This window comes from Cinclus cinclus, chromosome 12, assembly GCF_963662255.1.
Source record: "Cinclus cinclus chromosome 12, bCinCin1.1, whole genome shotgun sequence".
Classification (NCBI taxonomy): Eukaryota; Metazoa; Chordata; class Aves; order Passeriformes; family Cinclidae; genus Cinclus; species Cinclus cinclus.
Genome location: NC_085057.1, coordinates 12,067,528 through 12,092,633, shown reverse-complemented (window position 1 = coordinate 12,092,633; position 25,106 = coordinate 12,067,528). Strand labels below are relative to the sequence as shown.

The 25,106-nt window shown below is 44.6% G+C and overlaps 1 protein-coding gene across 4 annotated transcripts in view; it reads left to right on the top strand.

The window, feature by feature from the left end:
* FLNB (filamin B) overlaps positions 1 to 25,106 on the top strand; it is a 69,784-nt gene that overhangs the window by 30,721 nt on the left and 13,957 nt on the right. For 2 of the 4 annotated variants that reach the window (XM_062501005.1, XM_062501007.1), the window contains exons 7-30: positions 241 to 403; positions 1,668 to 1,865; positions 3,554 to 3,691; positions 4,828 to 4,954; positions 5,483 to 5,619; positions 5,986 to 6,179; positions 6,492 to 6,605; positions 7,116 to 7,259; positions 7,598 to 7,721; positions 7,975 to 8,135; positions 8,677 to 8,767; positions 9,006 to 9,175; positions 11,198 to 11,315; positions 12,043 to 12,305; positions 12,924 to 13,521; positions 13,740 to 13,913; positions 14,292 to 14,454; positions 14,840 to 15,000; positions 15,637 to 15,804; positions 17,277 to 17,400; positions 17,670 to 17,826; positions 19,375 to 19,564; positions 21,390 to 21,637; positions 24,182 to 24,284. In XM_062501005.1, coding sequence (XP_062356989.1) covers positions 241 to 403; positions 1,668 to 1,865; positions 3,554 to 3,691; positions 4,828 to 4,954; positions 5,483 to 5,619; positions 5,986 to 6,179; positions 6,492 to 6,605; positions 7,116 to 7,259; positions 7,598 to 7,721; positions 7,975 to 8,135; positions 8,677 to 8,767; positions 9,006 to 9,175; positions 11,198 to 11,315; positions 12,043 to 12,305; positions 12,924 to 13,521; positions 13,740 to 13,913; positions 14,292 to 14,454; positions 14,840 to 15,000; positions 15,637 to 15,804; positions 17,277 to 17,400; positions 17,670 to 17,826; positions 19,375 to 19,564; positions 21,390 to 21,637; positions 24,182 to 24,284 — 4,228 coding nt within the window. Of the gene's footprint in view, positions 1 to 240; positions 404 to 1,667; positions 1,866 to 3,553; positions 3,692 to 4,827; positions 4,955 to 5,482; positions 5,620 to 5,985; positions 6,180 to 6,491; positions 6,606 to 7,115; positions 7,260 to 7,597; positions 7,722 to 7,974; positions 8,136 to 8,676; positions 8,768 to 9,005; positions 9,176 to 11,197; positions 11,316 to 12,042; positions 12,306 to 12,923; positions 13,522 to 13,739; positions 13,914 to 14,291; positions 14,455 to 14,839; positions 15,001 to 15,636; positions 15,805 to 16,404; positions 16,495 to 17,276; positions 17,401 to 17,669; positions 17,827 to 19,374; positions 19,565 to 21,389; positions 21,638 to 23,401; positions 23,477 to 24,181; positions 24,285 to 25,106 lie in introns of all 4 variants that reach the window. The other 2 variants (XM_062501006.1, XM_062501004.1) reach the window with 2 other exon arrangements.

The window sequence follows — 25,106 nt, the reverse complement described above, 5'->3', positions numbered from 1 at the left end:
TATTGGCGCATCCTGATTTGAGTTTCCATGCTGGTGTGCCTGACTCTGTAATCAACAGAACTTTAAGAATTCAGCAGTTAGCATGGATGTGATGGGGGTTGTGGGAGGGATGGTCCCTCACCTCTGAGGGTGAGTCTTTGTATTAGGAATACAGGTGCTTGACCCTGCACTTGGCTTTATGGTGGTGATCTGAGCTCTGCCTCTTCTCAGTGGGTCCAAGCTGAAGCTGTCTGTCTCTAGGTTTCAGTCCTCTTCGCTGGGCAGCACATCTCAAAGAGCCCATTTGAAGTCAATGTTGACAAAGCCCAGGGAGATGCAAGCAAAGTGACAGCAAAGGGACCAGGATTGGAGGCAGCAGGAAACATTGCCAATAAACCTACCTACTTTGACCTCTACACAGCAGGTAAGCAGTATGAGTGATGATGGAAGTCCTGCAGTTTCCTTAAATGTGAGAACCCAAAGCCTTGGAGAAATAAAAAAGCTGAGAAGTGGATGAGGATTTGTAGCCCCATCAAGCTCAGAGGTGAAATAACAGCCAGGCTGCTCAGAAGGCTTCAGCTGTATATGAAATATTTGAAGTGCAGAGCTGAGCTGGGGCAAGAGGGTGCAAAGCCTGACCCAGAGATTTGCCATGAGTTTGCTGGATGGCAGTAGTCAAGTTCCTGGCTGGTTTCTTTCCCCGACTCACTTTAAACAGGAATGTGACATGTTGAACATAAATGTGAAGGATAAACTGTGAGCAAACTGTAAATGCATAGTGTGTTCTATATTTAGCTGTACAGAAAGAACCTGCTGCATTGCTACTCTGAGTTCATACTTCAATGATGAACTGGTTTCAACCTCTATTGTAATTATTATAGGGCTACTATCTTCATTAAGGCATCTCCATCACATTATTTGTTACTTGCTATTAGGCCAATGCTGTAGCCTAGAGGAATGAGTCAATAAGATGCTACAAATGTTAATTCATTTAGAACAATGTGAAACTACTTAGGGCAGTTACTTGTAGCATTTAGACACCAAAATATGCTGAGTAGCATATTTGAAATTGCATTCTGCCTGAGGGAGTTTAGGAATAAAATTAAATGTGGTTGTAGTGAGGGAAGTATTATGTTCGGCCTCTAATTGGGAGAAGGAGTGGGCTGAATCATGTAAAGACATGTCTGGCCTCTGAAAGTGTATAGAAAACTGTTTTTGTTGTATGATGAGTTGAATAAGATGTGAGAGGAGCAGGTGTCTGAACAAAACTGAATACATATAGTCCAGTAGAGAGGATCTTTGTCAGACCCGCATTCATTTGTCCAGTCTCTTAATCTAAACCACTTCAAAGCTTGAGAGATTGAACAGACTGGTACAGCTGTGGGCTGATCTATGATAAAGGTGCTACAGGGTGATATCTATTGGATGACCAGGTTATAGTATATTCAGTACTATGTTGTGAAACCCTATTGCTGGAGCAGTAGAGTCCTGTCAGTTTGACTCTGTGGAACTCCACCATGTTGTCTTGCCACTCCCTGCTCAAATGTTTGATTGCTGTCAGCAAAAGCTGAATGCAGAGGCTGTGCCTAGAATTGACAGCAGAGGGTGGCTGCCTGAGCTCAGACCACTGGTTGTTGTCTGCTGCTGGTGGGGAAGCCAAGGCTCAGCTGGGCTTGTTTCCTTTGCAGGTGCTGGTGTGGGTGATGTGATTGTGGAAGTGGAGGATCCACAGGGGAGAAACCTTGCTGAAGTTGTAGTGGAAGACAAAGGCAACCAAGTCTACCGTTGCACCTATAAACCTGTTCAAGCTGGTCCTCACATTGTCAAAGTGAATTTTGCTGGGGAGGCGATTCCCAAAACTCCTTGCACCGTTCTTGTTGGAGAGGGTATGTTTTTTAAAAATGCATATAAATGTAGATGGCCACTTTTCTCCTTGGATGTGATCACAGAATATGCTTGGATCATGCCTTTTATATTCTCTGTACCTTTCAACATCTTGGTCTTGTTTCAGTGGGTCACCTGAGTACTCTCTGGGTAAGCCAGTGCTCTCTAACAGTAATATGGCTTTTGTTGCTAGTTTCTTTTCTGCCTAGACTTACAAATGTTAAGCTGGCCTTTGAATTTTTTTTTTGAGAAATTTATGCAGCTATGCAGTGTCTTGCTGTTTTCCACCCTTGTTCCTCAAATTACTATATTTACTGTTTTCTTCCTTAACGGACACCTAATTTGCTTTCTGTTCCATCCTTACGTGCTCCTATGCTTTTAGATCTCTGCTCATCTCTCCTGAGCTACCCTCCATTTGTGGAATTTTGGACTTCACTGCTAATGGCTTCATAGTTGGTAAGAGGTGTGCAGGATGTTCTGTCATGTTTGCTTTTTGTAAGCTTCTAGCCTGCAGCTTGTCCCAGCCAAAAGGATTTTTGGTTTTGTTGGGGTTGGGGAGGAAAGTTGCAAGTGAACTGAAGCTTTGTGTGACCCAGTCAATGAAACTGGCTTAACCACAAGCTGCCTGACGCAGCTGTGTAAGTGCTCTGCAAGCTGTTCCCACTCCACGTCAGCCACGCTCCTGTGTGTTCCCACTGAGCTTTCAGAGCTGGCAGATGGCACACAATCCCCACTCACACTGTCCAGTGTAGGACATGGGGTGATGTTGGCTGCTGCAGGATGAGGGGAAAACCTGTAAGCCATTGTATAATGAGTGAAAACCTATCAAGCTGCTTGGCAGACTTGTGCTCCTGCTGTAAGCACGGCGTGCTTGGGGAAAATGCGTGTTCGGTTTACAGTGCTGGGAAGCTGTGGTTGTTTCTAAGTCTCTTCAAACCTCTCAGGTCTCCGGCATTAAAAACCTCATGACAGCTGGGATTGTGAAATGAAAACTCTTCTTAAGTGCATTTAATTTCTGTAGCTGCTTTGCAGTTCCAGAGAAGTGCTTGGAATAAGGAGGCCAAGATAAGCCTAAGCCATGTGTAACCCTTCTGCCCCACCCTGCTTCAGTCTGCAGGGGCTTGGTGACTTTGCTTCTGTGAAAGTGTGAACTGTGACAAGCAGGGGGGTTTGATGTGACATCTTTTAACGAAGCACAGGCAAAACTCAGCTTTGCAATTATCCCAGTCATGTGCTTCTGAACAACCAGTAGAATAACACTGTTCACTGGGGTTTATCTGCAAAAGGGACCCTTCACCCCACACTGCAGTGGGCCTCAATGCGAAAGACATCAGGAAGGTTGTGTCTGTGGTAAACATCTCTGTGTGATAGCTCTGTAAAAGTCTTGTATTGATAACTGACATTGAATTGGAAAGCAGCAGGGCTTCCGTGTTTGCAATCATTCTAAAAAATGGTCTTGGAGAGGGTCAGTGTTGCCTGGCTGCACTGACTGCCCAGCTGCCTAAAAGCCAGGGGGTGCAGGCAGCAGCTGGGCAAACTCATGTCTGTCTGCCTTAATGCTATAACCTTGTGCTGAAAGCTAAGCTCTGGTTAGCCTGAGTCAACATTAAACTAAAGGTGGTCCCGGGCTGGCTAGGCTACCTGTATGTTGAGATCAGAGACAGTAGTAATGCCTGAAGTTGCCTTGCAGCCTGCAACCCCAATGCGTGTCGTGCCACTGGTCGAGGTCTGCAGCCCAAGGGTGTCCGTATCAGGGAGACGGCCGACTTCAAGGTGGATACAAGAGCAGCAGGGAGCGGAGATCTTGGAGTGACTATAAAGGGACCGAGTGAGTACTGGGGTGAATCTGTGCATGTGTTCTGGAGACAGAGGAGGAGCAGAGCCTGGGAAAAGGAAGAACAGGAAGGAGATGTTGTCCTGATGGAACTGATGGGGTCTGTATAAAAAGCCAGATTTCAGAAGGGTTTATAGGTACTTTATGTCTATTGGGGAGGTTTTGATCTGCAGGGCTGGGTAAGATTATATCTGGTTTTACTTCTTTCTGTTTTAATGCATCAGTTAGCAAAACTGAGGCAATCCATGCATCTGCCTGCTGTGCCCTCCAAGCTTTATGGGTACTCACTGCATCTTCATCCAATCTGTGGAAGCAAGTCACACACCAGGATCTCTGGCAGGATGGAAACCTGCCCTCATAAAGCTGGGAATGGTTCAAAACAGTATTCCTGGTGGCAGTAGCTGCTTGGGCACACAAGCGGAGGAGGAAAGGAGCCCTTAGGCTGACAGAGACCACCTGTGAGGTTCCATCCCTTGGTCCTGAGCTCTGGATGTGACCCTGTGCCTGGTGGGCTGGGAGGATGGGAGCACAGGGGCTGCTGGTTCATGCGGCTGCCAGCAGCAGTCCCTGTGTGGTACTCTGAGCTCTCCACCTCCCCCCACCTGGGGCAGCATTCAAAGGTGCATTGTATTGCCTTCACCTCCTCCACACACACACAGAGCTCTGACTGTGTGGCTTCGTGAGGCTGGGGGGGGAAGCAACAGACGTATCAATGTAAATTTTAGCGTATTAAGCTTTTCTCCCTAGATTCTTCATCTTGAAGAAAATGAAAAGTAGGCATTCCCTGCATACTTGTGGTTACAAAGTCTGACAAATGTTAAGCTTTTTTGTTTTAACATATGACACACATCATACTGCAGACTAAGAAAATAAAACACAAGGGAACTTATTAAGTCTGGTAACTTAAAATACTTTCTGCTGTATTTCTTCTGGAAGTGTTTGCTGCCTTTGTCCTAGAGGGCAGCTAGAGCTAGCTTCCCTTATAACCTGACCTTTTTTTTTTTTTCTTTCCTGGTGGAAGAAATTTATTCTTGAAAGCTAAAATAAATACTAGAAAACATGAACTTGTCTAAGTAATTGAAAGCAGGATGGAAACTGTTAAGTTAAATGCCGAACTGATCTTTCAACAGAGGGCTTGGAGGAGTTGGTGAAACAAAAAGGCTTTATGGATGGTATATATGCATTTGAATATTATCCAGCCACACCAGGAAAGTACGTTGTCACAATTACATGGGGTGGGCAAAACATCCCAAAAAGGTGAGTGAAAAGTAGCTTTCTGGGCATTTTTGTGTGCTTCAGTGGGTTGTGTAGTTGGTGGGCTTTTAAAGCAACGATGACCTTGGAAGAAGCACTGGGGAGACAAGTTATTGGGAAATTGTTGTAACATTTTAACAACCTGTCTTCAGGCTGCAGCAACTTGACTAAGCTCTGAAGGGTGACTTGCATCAGTCTTTCTAACGCAAAATCACGAGTTAAAAACCTAATAAAACGTGGTGGATCATGCAATTTGGACTTGGCTATAAGATTTTGAAGGGATCTATTATTTCAGTGTCCACAACTATAGCAAGCAGAGCAAGTATTTGACACTCAGGATTTGTGGTGGAAGATGGTGATGGGTTGGATAGCCTCTCTGCTAGAAAGACACTGCTGGGCACTGTGCCACCACATGGTAGTATCTTTTAAATTGGCAAGTCCAATGTAAAGCCTCATTAAAATGCCTGGGGGAAAACATGGATGCTGTATTTGTCCCTATTTCTAATACCATGCTTTATTTTTCTCTGGTAGCCCCTTTGAAGTTCAGGTGGGTCACGAAGCAGGTCCTCAGAAAGTGCGAGCCTGGGGGCCAGGACTGCATGAGGGAGTTGTGGGCAAGTCGGCCGACTTCGTGGTCGAGTCCATTGGCACAGAAGTTGGCTCTCTTGGTATGTTACTTGACTTAGTTTCCCTGAAATATTTGTATCTTGCAATGCTAGCAGCGAACTTGTGAGCAACAATAGGTTTCCCAACAGTAAAAAAACCGTGTCTGTAAGATGTGGTCTGAACACAAACATCTATCAGAGTATCAAAGGCAAGTCCTAGAGAAAGGAGTGTGTGTGATGGAGAGTGTTAATCTGTGCTTTTGTGGGATGAGATCCAGAAGGGAATGATAGATGATGGATTATCTCCTGTGTTGCTGAAGAAGGGTGACTGAGAGATCAGGCATGGTTAGGGCTAACAAAAAGCTATTTGTGGAAGTGATGTTAAACTACCAAAACCTTACATGAGGAACCTACTTGTTCCTTTTCCAGGCTTTGCAATAGAAGGCCCTTCTCAGGCTAAAATTGAGTGTGATGACAAGAACGATGGCTCATGTGATGTGAAGTATTGGCCCAAAGAGCCAGGTGAATATGCTGTGCACATCATGTGTGATGATGAGGACATAAAAGACAGCCCTTACATGGCCTTCATTCGACCGGCTTCAGGAGACTTCAACGCGGATAAGGTGAGGCATAGAGTTCACTCATGGCATAGCATGTCTGGTGTAACTACAGTAGAGATGTTTCTAGAAGATTCTGGTAGCAGACTCTTAAGCTGCCTCTGCTTAAGCTCTGAATTTGCCAAGATATTACCCAGCCAGGTATTCCCCAGCTTTTTCTAATAACACTGATGTGGTTTTGATTTAATGTAATGAAAACTTACTGGCGTAGTATTGCATGCTTCGTGGGGTTTTTGGAGGGGGCAGGTCTTAATATATAAATCACTCTAGTTTTCTCTTTCTGAACTGCAAACTAATACTCTTGAGTTGATCTTTTAGGTGAGGGCTTATGGCCCAGGCTTGGAGAGGACTGGCTGCATAGTGAACAATCCTGCTGAGTTCACAGTTGAAACCAAGGATGCTGGGAAAGCACCTCTGAAGATGTATGCACAGGTAAAAACCCAAAGGCAGCAGTGTGAAACTGCAGCAAAAGGGCCTTAATACTGTTTAGAAAAATGCCTTAAGTATTTCTACTTACACACTACTTAATTCTGGGCATGTGTAATTCAGTCAAAGCTCTGTGCTTTGATCTTGTAATGTAGTCAGGCAACAACTAAAGACAAAGTGATTGTTCTGAAGTGTATGAAGTACATGGCTTTGCTTCCTTACTTGGAGTCTCCTCAGCAAAGCAAGGTGTAATTTCCTTGAGTTGTCACTTGGAAGCACTGAAGTGTCTCTGAGCATGTGGATTTTCTATGTGTTGTAGGACGGTGTATGAATGAGCAAGTGTTAGATGAGGAAGACTTACAAGAGTGTAAATTGCATGTTTCTTCATTATTTCTGAGCTGCAGTTCTGGAAAAAAAACAAAAACCCTGACACATTTTGGAACAGCCTTGGGCTGTTCAAACTATGCAAACACTTTTGAAGTAACTGAACATTCTGCTTGTATTACTGCTTTTTAGGATGGAGAAGGAAACCCTATTGAGATCCAGATGAAGAGCAAGCCTGATGGTGTGTTTGCCTGTTCCTATGTGCCAGTGAAACCAATCAAACATACAATTTCTATTGTCTGGGGAGGAGCCAATGTGCCCAATAGCCCATTTAGGGTAAGTACAGACGTGAATAGCTCCTAGTTCTAGCCAAATAGGACATTGGTGCTCACAACTACTACTTAGTACAACTAAGATGATAAAACCCTTCTGTGAACTTCAAGGAGGTGTGCCCTTCTGCTTCTTTTTTATAGAAATGTATCCACTTGTATAAATCTTTTTGTTTTTACAAGCTTATGAGGTGGTCTCCTATCAGCCCAGCTGCAGCCTGGGAGATTTGGGGACATTTGTTTGCATCTGTTACTCTGTAGCTCCTCTCCAAGCAGTGCTCTGACTTGGCTGTCATCTCAAGTGTGACAGAGATGTGTGATTCTGACCCTTGTGAATTTGTGTAGGTCCTAATAGGTCAGGGGAGTCATCCTCAGAAAGTCAAAGTGTTTGGACCTGGCGTGGAGAGAACTGGCCTGAAAGCAAGTGAGCCGACCCACTTCACTGTGGACTGCACGGATGCAGGAGAAGGTAAAAGGAGGCTGGGCTGCTCTGTGGTATCAGAATCACAGGTCATACAAGGAGGGGATAACATACTGTCCCATGCTAGTTTTCCTTATTTAGTGGAAAAACCTTGGGAAGCAGAACATTGCAGCACATAGTGATCTGATCTGTTGCTTTAGTTAACATGGTGATTCAGACAGCTAGAAATGGGAATGGTCTGGCTGTTTGGCTGGCAATGTCTGTGCTGTCCAGCAGTAAAACCTCCACTTGCTTTTCCTAGGTGATGTCAGTGTTGGAATTAAGTGTGATGCTCGTGTGGTCAGCAGTGAGGAAGAGGACATAGATTTTGACATCATCCACAATGCTAATGATACATTCACAGTGAAATACTCACCACCTGCCGCTGGGCGCTACACTATTAAAGTGCTTTTTGCAGGAGAGGTTTGTAATCTTCTTTTTGCAGCCTGATGTTTCAAGAATCTGTTTATCTGTTCTTTGATCACCATACATTTGCCAGTTCACAGCTGGCTCTCTTCACCTCAGCTCTAATGCACTTGGTTTGGTTACTGTTTCTGTAACAGTGTAAAAAATGAAAACTCCTTTTGTAATACTTGCATGTATGCAAGTCAGAGGAGTTGGTTGGGGACACTGAAGTTTCTATAATGTATTGGGCTGGCATAATGAGTGTGGTCTCCACGGTGGGGCAATACTGCCTTCTAAAGTTAAAAAACCTAAGTGACTTTTAAGGGAAAATATGGAAAAAAGATTTGTGTTAAAAATAAAAAAACAGAGAGACAAACATCCAGTTGATAACTTTGCCCTATATTTTAAATTATATTACTCAGTAAGGCAATGCTTAAGTGAGGTGAAATTTTACTCAAAATGCTGGAATTGGAGCAGAATTATGTTAGAATTATTACCTGTTTTTTTTTGTCTAGTGAAGAGTGACCTGGTTATTTTCTGAGATGTGTTTCTGTTGCAGGAAATTCCTGCCAGCCCATTCAGAGTTAAAGTGGACCCCTCACATGATGCCAGCAAAGTGAAAGCTGAAGGACCTGGCCTGAACAAAACTGGTGAGAGCTGGGTTCATGTAGTGTGATCAGTACTGGATCATGAGGAACTGTTGCAGGATGGTCACAGCCTGGCTGAGCATTGCTGGGATGCAGCAACAGGGTGGGGTGTCAGGCACTTGCAAGCAATGCCTTTCCCTTGGCATTTTGCTTGACTGGGCTTTATTGGCGCTGAATGCTTCTTGAGAAGAGTTTCTGTGTGTGAGCTGTGTGTAAATTAGAATTGGCATTTTTTCTTCAGGTGTGGAAAATGGCAAACCAACACACTTCACTGTGTTCACCAAGGGAGCTGGAAAAGCACCACTGGATGTACAGTTCAGCAGCTCAGTGCCAGGAGAGGCAGTGATGGATCTGGATATCATTGACAACTACGACTATTCCCACACTATTAAGTACACGCCCATACAGCAGGTAGGTCCAGCTCCTGTCAGTACAAGAGTGAACAACTCATGTTGCTGTAGTGTAATGACCTCCCTCCCTAGTACCTGTGTGCAGAGGAAAAGGCAGAACAAACTTGCTAGAGTATCCTGTTCCCCAGGATCCCTAATGCCTGCAGCCAATGGGAGTTGGAAAACAGTAATGCAGTTTTTCTGGTGTAGTTATTGATAGCTTGCCACTATTTTATTTTCTATGGCAAAGAGAGATACTGATGCAGTAACACACAGCTCACGTCGTCCTTCCATACCTTATTTGTTGAAGAAGAAAGGTGGCAAACCTTCCAGGCTCTGCAGTGGAGCTGACTGCTGCCCCAGCTGCTACAGTCCTGCGGAGTGGTGTGCTGCCTGTCAGCAAGCTGCTGGTGTCAAAGGAGCTGCAATGTCAACCAGAGCAGGGACAAAAAGAATTTGGGTGATGCTGCACTAGTTCTCAGTAGGCAAGTGATGAAGCTGGTGCCTTTCTAGCAACACCATTAAGGAAAAAAGTGAAAGTGGAAGCTGCTAATAACTAGAAGTATTTTTCCTTATGCTGTACCTGTATGTTTAAGGGCCACTAAACACCAGAATGCACAAATCTCTTATTTGAGTACATAAGTGTTCTGGTGCTGAGATGAAAGTGTTTTGCTGGTCTTGTTCTGAACAACCAAATGCACAACTAGGTCATCTGCCCCAGCTTCCTTGAATGGAGCTATGTAAAAGTGAACTGATAAGGAAGATTGCAGTACTATTTAGCTGATAATGCTGGTTCAGAATTCTTGGAAGCAACATAGAGTTTGTTTTTTGATAAAGCAGTTGCATGATCTCAGGATGTGGCTAGCATGCCTGTTTGGAGAGGCTTTTGCTTGTTTAGTCAGGCTTGGTATGCAGAAGGGAGTACTCCTCTGTACTCAGGGCGTTCATGAGCAGTACCAGACTGCTGTGTTTCACCTGAAAATCACTGGTGAAAGAAGCCAGGATGCCCAAACTAGGTTTTTCACTTGGGTCTTCCATCCATGGACAAGTACCATGGGTCATGGAAGAGCTGTGGGCTTACAGGAGGTGCTTGCGGATAGCAGTGGCAGGAGAGCAATGGTTAAAAAGAGATGAAAATTGACTGCTCAGTAATTACAGTAACCTTGTTCCTCCATGCTGGGAGTACCTAGGTCTTTCCTGGACCCTGTCCTCCTCGGGATCCTAAGCAGTAAGTCATGAATGAGGCTGTGGACTCCAGAGCAGGGGAAGCATGGTAGTTAAATTCCTGAAGGGCAGCGTCAGTTGCAGAGCAGCCTTGGTTTAATGCTATTTATTTGGCCTTATCTATCTTGTGGTGTTGCTACAGCTACCCATGTGTGTGTTTTCTAAAAGCAACTAAAAATAATCATGGAAGCTATTCATGCTAGCTTCCATGAAACATCCATGATTATTTCACTTGGGAGCAGAACCGGCCAAGAATGATAAGTAAGCAAACAGTGAATATAGCTAAAATATGGACTGCGGTAGGAGAGAATAAAAGGAACACACATCATGGGCTGGAGCTTGCCGTGGCTGTGCAGCATTCCAGCCAAAATACACAAGAGCATTAATCTTTCTGACTTGTAGAGCTTAAACCCCTGGTATTTCAGATGCTGTAATAATACGGCCTCTTTGCAGTCTTAGCTTTGGCCTCTCCATATGGTGGAAGGGGATACCTGGTCTGGAGCAGTGGGACATTTATTCAGCTGTCGGGTCTGAGTGCCGGGAGGGTGGAGCCAGCCTGAGCTGGAGGCTTTGCCAGGCAGTTTGAATATAGTCTAATTAAATGTTGGAGACAACTGTCTTTTTTGCTCTTCCTGTATTAAATAAAAACCTTTTAGTACTTTGGAGGGCTGCGGTGGCATGAGAGCTTTAGTGGCCATAAACGAGTAAATTTGGCTGTGGCCAGATAAAATAGATTAGTTGATGTGGTTATGTACTTCTTGGGTGTTGGTATGTCTGTGTCAAGTGAGGAACAGAGCTAACATATAAATTCTCCAACTAGGGTCCAATGAAGGTTTTGGTAACTTACGGTGGTGATCCTATCCCTAAAAGCCCTTTCACAGTGGGCGTTGCTGCTCCTCTAGACCTAAGCAAAGTTAGAGTCAATGGACTTGAAAACAGTAAGTACCTGTGGGCTGGAATCCTCTGAAGTGTCTCTGGAGTCTGGGTGATAGCCAACATGTCCTGCTGGAACAGGAGCAGGCAAAACAATCTCCTTTTTAACTTGCTACAGCTGGGGATCAACCAGCTCCAACTTTATGAATTTGACTACACTTATTTAGTTGGTCCTCTCGAGGACTGAATTTCAATTTAGATTTTTCTTTTTTTTTTTTTTTTTTTTCTTTTTTTGCTGAGATTACATAGTAATTTGAAGAAAACATGTGTTTGAGCTTTGGTCCTTTGTGGTGAACGGAGCTGGATGCTTCACCAGGCTGAGCACTCACTGATGAAATCTGTTTCCCTGAGGTCTAAATGCCTGATCAAACATCCCAAACTGTTACAATGCACTGTGTCATTCATACAGTCTTTTTTGTTTCCAAAAGTGGAAGAACTTAAGGCTGTGAAATATTGTTGCTTTCCTGAAATGAGCCTCTGATATTGTCAGACCACATCTTTGTCTTGTTTTCCCCTGTAGCTTTGTAGTGTCAATTAACAAGCATTTGTTTTTGGTTGGTTTCTTTTTTTCATTTTGTTTGGCTTGGGAGGGTTTTTTGCCTGCAGAGGAATGCAGACTGGGGAGGGCTCTCCTGGTACCTGCTCCCTCAGTGAAATGTGCATGGCAGATTCCATAGATCATTGTTAAGTAATGTTAAGTAAGTAATGTAATACGGGCTTTGTCTTTTTCAGGAGTGGAAGTAGGGAAGGATCAGGAATTTGTAATTGATACCAAAGGAGCTGGTGGGCAAGGTAAACTGGAGGTTAATATTTCCAGTCCTATGAGGAAAGCTGTGCCATGTCTGGTGGAACCAGTTCTGGGTAAGGAGTGCAGCATTGCAAAATACATCCCACGGGAAGAAGGACTGTATGTGGTGGATGTGAGTTATGATGGCAACCCAATCCCAGGGAGCCCCTACACTGTGGAGGCTACATTACCTCCAGACCCCTCCAAGGTAAGTGAACAGTGTAGGGCTGTAACAGCAGCTGACACCTGAAAACTGAGTTGTGGGCTATTGCATGAGACTTGGTTTGGTCTTGGCCAAAACATACTCAGGAACATCCTTACTCAGAGTGCTCAATGATTCCTTTTGCAGCCTCCATGACTTGTAGAATTCGTTCCTGTAACACTGTATTTGAAAAAAAACATTGAACTAATCAAAAATATGGCAAGTATCCTGCATAGTGTGGCAAATTTAAATATTGCTCCCAATTTAATAGAAATCTGTCTGATAAGCATCTCTGATGTATTAAGATGATATTTTTCTAAGGAAATGTATTTCAAGAAAAACATGTGTACAGACATCAAATATTTTAACGTTTCCACCTTTTATTTCCCATGGCTATATAAAAACAGCTATGGCGAGATTATAAGTATCCTTGCCTAGAAACCTTTCTGAGGGAGAAGTACCATCTTTACAGTAAAAATTAGCTGAGTGGTAAAGGAAACAGTGCCTTCTGTATATTTTTAAGAGCCTGTTAAATGAGTTCCATGTACAAGCATGTCTAACTAGGAAGTCTTCTGGCAATAACATGGAAAAGGCTGTTTAGCTCAACTGCTTATTCTCTTCTAGGTAAAAGCTCATGGTCCAGGTCTTCGAGGGGGCCTTGTTGGAAAACCAGCCCAATTTACAATAGATACCAAAGGGGCAGGAACTGGAGGTTTGGGTTTGACAGTAGAAGGCCCATGCGAAGCTAAAATTGAATGTTCAGACAACGGTGATGGAACCTGCTCTGTCTCCTACCTGCCTACAAAGCCTGGAGAGTATTTTGTAAACATCCTTTTTGAAGAAGTTCACATTCCTGGTTCACCCTTTAAGGCAGATATAGAAATGCCATTTGATGTCTCTAAAGTCATTGCCACAGGCCCAGGTCTGGAGCGTGGCAAAGTGGGCGAGGCAGGGCTTCTGAATGTTGACTGCACAGAAGCAGGTCCTGGGGACCTGCGGGTGGACATCGTGTCAGACACTGGTTCCAAAGCTGAGGTCCAGATTGATGAAAACAAAGATGGGACCTATGTTGTTACCTATGTGCCACTCTTAGCTGGCATGTACACAATCAAGATGAGATACGGAGGAGAGCAAGTGCCTAAATTCCCAGCCCGGGTCAAAGTGGAGCCAGCTGTGGACACAAGCAGAGTTAAAGTGTTTGGGCCAGGAGTTGAAGGAAAAGGTGAGACTAACTATTACTAGAATTTGTAGGACTGGCAGTACTTTCTGAGTATTCTGAGTGTTGAAAGTTGTAAAAGCCTTGCATGTTTCCGTGGTGATCCTTGGACAGACAGGAGTTTCACGATCCCAAACAAGTTGTTTATCATGCTGCTTCACCAAATGTTTTGTTGTTTGAATATATGCACTTCTTGAAGTGACTCTTCAAAACTTTTCCTGTAGATGTTTTCCGAGAAGCTACAACTGAGTTCACTGTGGATGCTCGACCTTTAACAAAGGCTGGTGGTGACCACATCAGGACACAGATCACGAGCCCATCTGGCTCCCCCACAGACTGTCTCATCCAAGACAATGCCGATGGAACATATTCAGTGGAGTACACGCCTTTTGAAAAGGGTAACCTCAGGGCTTCTTTTATTTTACTTAAAAGAAGAAAACTAAGAGCAAGCAGCTCTTCTGCCTCTTTCGTTTGGCAAACTCCTGAGGTCTGCCAGTAACTTGTTGGCTTCTTTGCAAGAGGTCTGCCAGTAGAGGAGCTGATTCTGCAGGAAGTAGCTCTATTTTAACTTGAAGAACTGACTTTTATGGTAAATTGTCTTTAGAAAAGCAGTATGTAGATGGAATATCAGTTACAAAACACTAGAGAAGTCTTGTGAAATGCAAGAGGAAACTCTCACCCATATACTGACATTTAAGTCTGTAGCATCTTGTAGAATTAGGTTAAGTGATGAGCATATTTAGGGAATTCAGGAGATGTTTCCCTCTTCTTAACAGGTCCGCACACAGTCAACGTGACATATGATGGTGTGCCTGTGCCAAACAGTCCCTTCAGAGTGAATGTTGCAGAGGGCTGCCATCCATCACGTGTGAAGGCAGAAGGACCTGGACTTATAGAAGCTTTTACAAATCAGCCAAATGCCTTTTCGGTTGTCACCAGGTGATGGGGCCTGTTCGATCTTGAAGGAATATCTGAGGGTGGAGGAATGTAGTAGTGTGTGCAATGCAGGATGTTAAACTCAGTACAAATATTTATAAAAAGGCCAAGCTGTGTCCAGCTGATGACTGTATGTGCTACCTCATCATCTACTCTGCTTTGCAAGCATTTGACATTAGGGATTGATAGTTACTGAGGAGAAAATTCTAGGAAGATCTGAGTGAGGTAGTGCTGAAAGGCTTTGCCTGGCAGCACATGCTGAAGGCTGAACATTGGAAGTCAGGATAGCACATTTCCAAAAAGGACAAAAATGCAGCCAGAGCATGTGAAGGCTACAGAGCTGCTTTAGAAGCAGGTGATTCTAACAATGTGTGTTTCTGTCTTGCAGAGGAGCAGGAATTGGTGGTCTTGGAATAACTGTTGAAGGACCTTCAGAATCTAAAATCAGCTGTAAAGATAACAAAGATGGGAGCTGCAGTGCCGAGTATGTTCCCTATGTTCCAGGAGATTACGATGTTAACATCACATATGGGGGAGAGCATATTCCTGGTAAGAGCTCCTTCTCAGTGGCTTTCAGAAGAGGGAAGAAGTCAAACCATGGACTCAGAGTTCTCAGTTGGCTGCATCTCCCTAGTGCTGTGGGATGTTGCTGTGATTTTGGCTTTCTGCTTTTCCTCAGAATTCAGGCAGAAAAGGCAGTGGCATTTGCTCAGATAGGTACAGATCAGATGAGTAGGACAGGAAAGAAGACACTAACCCTTGACAAATAACTGGTCTTATATACACGTGGTGTGTAATACTTCAGGTCATGAAAATAGTCCTTTGATATGTGGATGCATTAAAGATCCTGTTCTGCAATGAGAGGGGATGTTTCCTCATGTTGCCTCCATGATGCTTCATTTGCACTTCTGGTTTCTTTCATGTTTGGCTTTTTTCCTGAGGTGTGAGAAACAGATGAGTCACAACAGAATTGTCAACAATTCTGTGAAAATGTGGAAGCACCATCAATACACTTCTGGCTTTTGCAGAAGCAGAGGGATAGTGTGGAGGCTGTGGGGTTGCCATTCCTGCCTGCAGCTGAGGGATAGTAATAAAAAAGCTTAAGGAAAAGAGGAGAGGAAAGACCGTTTGTTCTCTGTAACTATTAAACTTGTGGTGTTTGACACTTACTGTGTCAACTTCCAGGCAGTCCTTTCAAGGTTCCTGTGAAGGATGTTGTGGATCCCAGCAAGGTGAAGATAGCAGGACCAGGTCTGGGTACAGCTGTTCGAGCCAAAATCCCCCAGTCCTTCACTGTGGACACCAGCAAGGCAGGAATAGCACCTCTTGAAGTGGTGGTGACAGGACCCAGAGGTAAGAACCAAAGGATTCCATCTGTCTGTGCCCATATCTGTGTTTGGGCAGGTAATGTGGTCCTGGCCCTGCTTGCAATGGTGGCGATGCCACTTGAATGAGTATTTCCCTCTGATCCTCTTCATCTCTCATGTGCCCCTTGGCAGCTGACCTACATGTCATTGAAAGGAGAGCTAGGCAGCACTGCTTTGGATAGTGACTTTGAGTTTAGCCTAACCGCCTAATCTTCAGGGCTGGGAGAAGTGATGTGAGTAACCATCACCAATGAATAATTGTGTGTTAAGTTTTAGATATCAAAAAGCAAATTCAAATTCTAACATGTGAGCAGTGGCTTGGGAAACCTGTATCAGTGGATTGCAGGAGTCTCTGAACCATGGTGAAACTGCTTAGTGGTCCCCAGAGAGCAACAAGGTCTTCGAGCGCTAGCATTAATGGTGTTTGCATTAACCTAGAAAGCAGTGTCTCAGTGGCACAGGATCTTGGCAGTGAGTACCTGTTGGCTGCAAGTCTCACCTTGCTGGGAGGTGAGAGCTGCCTCCCCACAAGAGTGTCAGGTCTTGCTGTGCAGGTGCCCTGCAGGTAACACTTCTTTAATTCTAGCGGATGAGATGGATTCCCAGGGATGGCGCTCCCCATTGAAAGCAATTTCGGATTTCTTTAAAGGTGGTCCAAAGGGTGACACTGAGACAGGTTTGAACTCTCACTAACTACTGGCAGTTTTGGTTCTTGGAAATCTGGTTGGCAACAACAAGAATCATCTGCAGGAGGGAGTGGGAACCAACGGTGTTGCTTTTAGGCTGTGCATGGCAACTATATACATTTCTTTTGTGTTTGCTTTACTACTAATCCTTTCTGTGTTTTAAAGCCAACTTGTAATTGTAAACTGGTTTGTGTGTTGATCTGAACTAATATGTCACATAATCTGTTGTAGATTTAGCTTAATGCAAATTGACATAATTGATCCTGCTCTCTTAGGTCTTTGGCAGCTTGCAGGGTGTTCTTGCCTAGGCAGAAAGACTCAGCTGGTGAATGCTGCACACCAACTGGCTTTAGAGCTCAATTCTGTACAGGGGGTCCCAGTAATAATAAGTAATCTTGTAAATGACAGTTCAGACAATTACAAACATTATTCATTTTCTGTCTTGAAAGATCTTCAGTGCACTTTTAGCAATTGCTCTGGACCTAGACTGTACTGAAAAGCAGACCTTTCTTCAATATTTTCATGCTAGCTTTTGTTTACAGCAAGAAGATGGGAACCCAGAGAGCAGTGGATAAAAAAAATCTATCTCAAGTCAATGGCTTTGAATACAAAATAAGGGAAACTGATCATTGATTCATGCCTGTTGCTTTCATTGAAAAAGAAAATTGAAATTTGCTGCCAGCTGTAAATGAGCAGTGCATCTTGTAGCTTTGTGTAGCAAATGACTGGATTTTAATAGCATAGCTGAGAAAATCATATGTTGCTTTTTTAGGAGTTGTGGGACCTGTTAATGTGGTGGACAATGGAGATGGCACCCACACCGTGGTGTACACCCCTATGCAGGAGGGACCCTACATGATCACTGTCAAATATGCTGATGAAGAGATTCCTCGCAGGTAAGTTGATAAGAGAAACTTTGGAAAACTGAAGATTTAACAGTCCAGTTGTGTTCTCCCAGCACATGAGCACCATTTAAGGACTGGCTGTGGTCCTTTCTACTTAACCAGTGCAGCTCCTTGCATGACTTCAGGGTTCAATGGTGTTTTGAGCCCACTGTGGAAGCAGACAGTGTAAGAGGGCTGTATCCACAGATACCTCAGCATGTACTGCAGCAACTATCAGCCATTGACTTGGGAAGAGGGGAAATAATGGGTTGCTTTTTAAGTCCCTTCAAGGTGAAGGTGCTTCCTACGTATGATGCCAGTAAAGTGACAGCGAGTGGACCAGGGCTCAGTTCCTATGGCATCCTAGCCAGCCTGCCTGTGGAGTTTGCTGTGGATGCTAAGGATGCTGGGCAGGGACTTCTGGCTGTACAGATCACGGTAAGTGACAAAACCAAGCAGGACAGGAAATGTATTTTCTAGGTGGGCATGAGTCTCTCCTTTCAGAATTGTCTGCAGCTTTATCCTAACATACCCAGTGTCCTGGAGACTGGGCTGCTGACTGGACCCTAATGGTACAAGAAGGTCTTGCACTCTGCATTTGTGAAGCTCTTGAGAGTGCTTTTGTGAAACTTCTGTCTTAAGGTCATCAGATATGCTCTATTTGGCTCTTGCCTAACCTTACACTCTGCAAATGCCCAAAAAGAGATAAGTAATTTCTTGTAAGATTATGAAAATACTGGCATTTGAAATAGAGGCAGTCTTCTAGCAGTGTTCAGCAAGGCCATGAGATAAGGACCAGTCTGAGCATCATGTTATGATAAATTACCAAAATGCCAGAAGTCATAAGCAGCTTAAGGAGATACTGCAGGAATGCTTTGGTTTATCTTTGTTACTACCCTTTCCAAAGTTCCTGGTGCCTGGACTCTGTGGCCTCAGTGAAAAGGTTTCTGGTTAAGGGACCATAAAGCACAGAGCTGAGCTCTGGCATGCCTAGGTCATGGTTTGCCCGGTTGTACTTGCCCTTCTGCATTCTTGGTCCTGTCCTGTCTCAATGCCTGCTCAGGTGCACCAAAGCAGTTGCCATTAATTCTGGCATGCAAGTGTGCTCTTAAAGGATCCAAAATGCTTATCGGAGCTTCCAGCCTGGCTGGGGTTTTGAAGATCAAGTTCCACAAGTCCTGGCAGGAGTGCATTGGTGATCCTTCTGCCAGTCTTTGTTTGCTTCTTATTCTGAGCTGTTGAATGTCCAGTGTTTCACAAGCCTTCATGAAAGAAGTAAGGTCTTTTGTGCTGTACCTAAAATCTCAAGTCCTTTGCAGTTTATACTGTACCCCAGGCAGTGTTAGGTCATAAAATACAAAAATGGAGTCAACATGTGATTCCCTGTAAGCAGGCTTGGAAGACTTTCTAAAATGCTTTGAGCTTTGCAGCTGATGAGAAATGGTAGTTGAAGGGGCTACATAGACCTCCTTTTAACTGTAGGCTTTGCAGTGTGCCAGCAGCTTCATGCAGGAGGGTTGACAGCAGACTCCAGTAATGCTTCCCCCTGCCCTCTGACCTTTCAGGGAGCAGCTGGCCAAGGCTACCCAGTGCTTACTCAGGAAAGAGCTGCACATTGTGACTGCCCATTTGTCCCTCAGGGAGCTGGGAAGTGTTCTTTGTTTCCAACAGTATGATAGTGAAGCCTGAACTTCTTATAATTAATAAAAAGTTCATTAAAATGGTTTGCTGCTCTTATAAACGTTCTCATTTCAACCAAAGAGTAGTTAATGATAGCATTGATTATTTTACAGTGGTCTGATACCTTTCTGTTCCTAATACTCCATTTTGTAACTAATCTTTGAGCAAAATATCTTTAAACTTAAAAAAGCTGCAATTCTGTATCTGTTTGAGACCACCTAAGAATGGCTGTGAACAGATTTTATGCCCAGCTAAGGAAATTCAAAACCTTCATAGTACTTAAATCTTCTGGTTTACATTCCTCAGGACCAAGAGGGCAAACCCAAGAGAGTGGACATTCATGACAACAAGGATGGCACTTACACAGTCACCTATGTCCCTGACAAAACAGGCCGCTACACGATTGGTGTCAAGTACGGTGGAGATGATATCCCGGCCTCTCCCTACCGCATCCGGGCATCTCCAGCTGGGGATGCCAGCAAGTGTTTGGCCACAGGTGAGTGTTTGACTCCTGTCTTTGCTGTTGTTTATTCTGGGTGTAAAGCTGCTTTCTGAGCATGGTACAGTTGGATGTGGTGGCTGTACAAGACATGCTTGAGACTTATGTAGTCTGGCTGCTCTTACAGAAGTGGTGTTCCTAAAGATGAAGAAGTGTCCACCCTGTGGGTGAGCAGGGATCTCTTGCAGCCTGAGCATAATCTGCCAGACTGCCTGGGCTGTTATAAACAGCCAGATGCAACTGTCTGATACTTGTTTTGGCATCAATAAATCTAGCTGAGGACTTCAGTGAATTTGATTTAGAAATAGCACGAATGCGTGTGTCCACTGCATTATGCTCAGTGAGCGTCGCAAGAAGCTTTTTATTGCAAGCTACAACAGGATTAATTCTGAGGATATAAATAGCTGGTCATGTGCTTCTATATTAGCAAAGCCTATTCAGGCTGGGTGTTAGCGGAGGTTTCTGCTGCTTTTCTGCCTGGTCAAGATTGGCCCAAGTCTGAACAGGCTTTTGGGAAGAAGAGACCCTAAAGATGAGATATTACTATGACTCAAAAAATCATTGCCTTGGTGTAGGGAACTCCAGATTTTTTTGCTGTAGGAGCATAAAGGTTTTAAGGATGGGCGTTCATCACGTGGCTTTGGGCTGGTCACTGTGGTGTGCTCCCACCTTCCAGGAGGCTGTGGCAGGGAGCAGAAGTGACAGGAACTAGTTACAAGAATACCACTGAACATTAAGTCCCTTGACTGTAGAATAAATAAATAAAGTAGGCAAGGCCAAATTGAACAAGGAAACCAAATCTGTTGTTGTAGACCTGTGAGAGTGTGTGGGCATTGTGCTGGACCTGGGCATTGTGCAGTTAGAGTTTACTGAAGCCTGTCCATGAGCTGGCTGCTTTCAAGTTGTTTTAAACAGAAATATGTTCCTGACACAATGGAAGGAAAAAAGAGATACCCTCTTTGCCTCAAAGTTTCTTTAAAAGATGCCTTAATGGGTAAATCTGATACTTTTCCAAGTAACTCAAGTCACTAACTATTCAAAGTAACTGATATGGAGATTACTGCCAGGTGCCAGCAAAAATTTCCTGTTTCCAAGAAGTGGTTCTGATTCAGTGCTGTAAAGCTGAAATACAATCACTGTAGGAGTAAGTGCTGGAATGCTGCCAAGGTATTAAACGAGCAGGTTCATTGCCACTTGAAAATGAGCCACTTACCTGGTAACACGTGAGGGTCAGAAGCAGGAGTATTCAATATGCACTACTGCAAATAAGACATAATAGTTCTCATTTAAACACAGTGTTCTTCAAGCTAGAGCTGATTGCTACAATTTTGGCATTGTTGCATGATGTTCTTTTTTTAGGATGTGTGGCAGAACAGTGGAAAATCTTTTGTGGATAATGGTGGAGAAAATGTGGCCATGGTTGCTACTGTGCCCTTTTATAGCTGCTTACACAGGGAGGTTTATGTTAAAGCAGTGCAGCTGAGTTGCTGGCAGAAGAAAGTGCCTTTGGCTCTGCTTAAAGGAGTAGGATGATAAGAGTATGGGTTAAGGCATTGCTTTCTTCAGACTTAGCTTTTTTCCTGTCTGTTCCCACCCAGCCTCTCTGATTGCATAGGAGAAGAAGAGCTGGTAGCCAGCTCTTGCATACCACTGTGCTGACCAATTTTACAAATGTCCCCTGTTGTACATCTCTGCTCCCAATACCACATCTGTGGCTCCATGAGACCAGTGTCTTGATGCCATGCTCCCCAGGCACCTCACAGGCAGTCTACCTGGGAAAACTGTCCTGTGAACACTTCCTGTAATGAAAATTGCCTTGTAGGTCCTGGAATTGCACCCACTGTGAAGACTGGTGAGGAGGTTGGCTTTGTGGTAGACGCCAAATCAGCAGGGAAGGGAAAAGTGACGTGTACCGTCCTCACGCCAGATGGGACAGAAGCTGAAGCAGATGTTGTTGAAAATGAGGACGGGACTTACGATATCTTCTACACTGCTGCCAAACCAGGAACCTATGTGATTTATGTCCGCTTTGGTGGGGTGGACATTCCCAACAGTCCTTTCACTGTCATGGTAAGCCAGTTTTGCTCCAGAAGTACCTCCCACTCAGATTCCTGCTGCCATGTTTTATTCAGCAGTAGGTTAACTCTGTGTGTAAATGTTTGTTCAGTTATTTATTAGGCTAGCAGGAGCTAATGAATCCTTGTTCCTTGCAGAGCTTATTTTGGGCAGGCAATACAGTTAAGTGAAGTGGATTAGAAACCATCAGGGGATGAAGACTTGGCTTTTCTGAAGAAATTTGTTTTTCATTTCCTGACCATGTAGCTCTTTTTCTAAATGATGTAAGGGTTGCAATCAACTTCTACAACTAATTATGCTGGCCATTGTCGGATAGAGTGCTCTGCATTCTCTGTCTCTCACTTTTTATTAAGTTGATCCCAAAATAAGGAACAGTCTGCTGCAGATCCCAGGGAAGCAGACTGTTAGCTCACACTTTAAAATTATTTGTAAGTGCTAGTTAAACTGTTATAGCCAAATTCCCCTCCTTCTAATTATCTTCCTTCCAATGTACAGTACTCCACACTTAGCAAACAGTACTTCAGCCCCCTGTGAAGCAGACTAGGTGTCTCTCAGGGCTCACAGAAGCCCTTCTTATGAAGAAATCTCTCTGTGTTGGCAAAACAATTCCTGGTCTTGTAATCTCCGCCCAAGCAGCTTCTGGTGCATCTCAGTCCCTGAAATCACAGGACTGTACTGTTGTACTGAGTCCAGATGGAGCTTGTGGGCCAGTCTCTGGGGCCAGCAACTCTGGCTCTTCCTACCTGTCAGCCTGGCAGATTGCTATGGGTGTCTGAAGATTTCCTTGAGAGAGATGACACTTGGTCACTGCTCAAGGTTCACCACAGGAAATACCTCTCAAGGTGAGGGAGCCCAGTCCTGGCCAGCCAAAATTCCCACTTCCTAGCTGACTGATACAGTATGTGTTTGATTTGGATGTCTCAGCTGGGGACACTGAAACAGCAGCATTTCTGTTTTGCATTGCTTTTCTTAGTGGAGTCCATCCATGCAGAAGTTTCCAGTGGGTTATTTCATTAGGGTGGTTTGCAGCGGTGTAAATGGGCAGGAGGGGCTGGGATGGCTGAGCCTGGGGGAGCTGCCTGCATGGGTGTCAGTCCCAGCCAGTTGTGTTGGGTTAATGGGAGAGATGGGAATTTGCAAGTCATGCTCTTGGCATGCCTGGTGAGAAGAACGGCTGCGCCAGGGGAGAAAACACATTCGGCGTCTTGACGACGCAGTCCCAGCTATGAATCAGAAGAATGGCTTTGCTGCTATGGCTGGATGTGGGCTGGGTCATTCACCCAAGAGCGTGAGCTGGAGCAGCGTTCCCACAGCCGCCGGCTCCTCTGTCTCCCAGCTGGCATGTTGCGCTGCACAGTGCTCAGGGACTCTCATCTTAGGTTTCAACCTTCCCCTTCCCTCACTGTACCAGTCCACTAAGAAATCAAATTGAATTGATACTCAGTTCCACCAGTGTTCAGGAACAGCCTTCCGCTTCCCTCCCAAGCATCCAACAACGGCAGGTTCTGGCTTTGTCCCTTTGCTGTACCGCTGATGGCTTAGCCCAGTGCCTGCAGGTAAGGGCAGTTTCCCAGCTTCTCTGACAGGATCTGGGAAATGGCAGATCTTTGCTATGGCAAGAGGACTGGGAGGGCTATGCAGTGGGAGGAAAAGTGTTGAACTGGAAGGAGCAGTATGTTCTGAACTGTTAGAAGGTGGGAATGTCTCCATGCCAGAATAACATCTAGTAACAGCTAACCTGCCTCTACCCCTGCCCAGGCTGTAGATGCAGATGATGTCGCCGCACAGTCGCAGGAGCCAGTGGGCGCTTCCCCCCCCGGATTCCGCCCTTGGGTACACAATTTTTACATTTTTCAGCTCCCCGTCTGTGTTCCATTTCAGATGACAGCCTGCTTCTTGGGACTGCTTGATCGCTCTGGTCATTGTGTTCATTATTTGTGTTTCATCAATTGTTCTTGGGATCCAGACCTTGTTTTTTCTTTGCTGCTTGAAGGGAGTCTCGAGATAAATTCATGTAAACATGAAGAGGATCATTGCACCCACAGCTTCCACTCCTGAAATGTCTGCTGTTGGCAAAAGCACTCTGAGTGCACTGCTTTGTTTTCCCAGTAAAATCAGTGTCTTGAGTTCAGAGTCGCATTGTGAAACTTGTTTCTTTTGTCCATTTTGTGTTGCAATCATTCTGCCCCATCTAAAAATCACTTTCTCTTCCAGGCCTTAAGCAACTAAATCCTTTCAGATGGAGCCACTTTGGGTCTTGTGTGCAGTACACTGTCTTCCCACCCCTTAGTGTTCCATTTTTATCTCTCACTTTTTTCCAGCATGTGTTCCATCCGCACCGTGTTTGATTTGCTCTGCTCTGCGGTGTGGTGTTGTAAAGGAGAGCTTGACCAGACACTACTCTGGTTGAGCCCAGTCTTTGGCTGGCTGCAATAATCACCGCACGCTCTCTTCTGCTTGTGCTTGCAGTGGAGTTGTTCAGTGCACGTTTGGCTCTACCAGCCTTTTTGAAGTGACCCATCTTTTTGCTTGCTTTAGGTTACAGAAGAAGCTTATGTCCCCGTTGGAGACATGAACGGCATGGGGTTCAGGCCCTTTGATATGGTTATCCCATTTGCTGTAAGGAAAGGAGAAATAACAGGTACCTGGAGTGCCTCTCAGGGAGATTTATGTTTTTTGTTAGTGTGTTTATCCTTTTGCAGCTGACAGACTGGGTGGTCTAGACCACAGTGTGTGTGGGAGGTTTGTATCCTGCCAGCGGTGTAGCTGTTTAATTTCACATTGAGTGGCACCCCCTGAGGATGAGTAGGATATGCCCCTCCAATGGTTTGAGTTAAATGAGGGGATTCTTGGTGTTGCTGTGGCCTTCAGTGCTAGGCTGTGAGCTACTGCACTGTAGGGCTTGTTGATGCTTTTTCCCTTCTGGAGCAGCTACATGCATTCTTGATAAGCTCCATTATTTCTTTTCTGCAGATGCTATAAAGCAGTTAATTCTGCATTCCTGTTACATACCTTCTCCAAAGCAGGTGACCCCTCTTCTACAGGTCTGGCAGCTGAGAGCTCTGCTCCAGTAGCACCATGGTTGCACTAAACTCCTGCACACAAGGGCTGTGTCCCCTCTGCCATTTAGCTCAGCAATCCCACCCCAAGCCCTGGCCTGTCCCAGCTTGAAGGGTCAGCCTTTCCTTTTCAAAAGTGCAGCAGAAGAGGGAGCATCTTGCTGCAAGGTAGATTAGTGCTTTTTATGCGGCTTGCTGTGAAAAGCTCTGTGGCTGCAGCAAACAGCCCTGCCTGTAGAGTTTGTAAGTTCACAGGACCATTTGCCAGATGTCTACCACTGCCTTGTATTCATGTAACTTAAGTAGAAAACATGTCTGGTTAGTGTTCCCATTAGTCTCCTATTTGTGCCTGTGGGTAAGGAATTTAACAATTTAAAATGCTTGTTTAAAATGGCTAGACAATT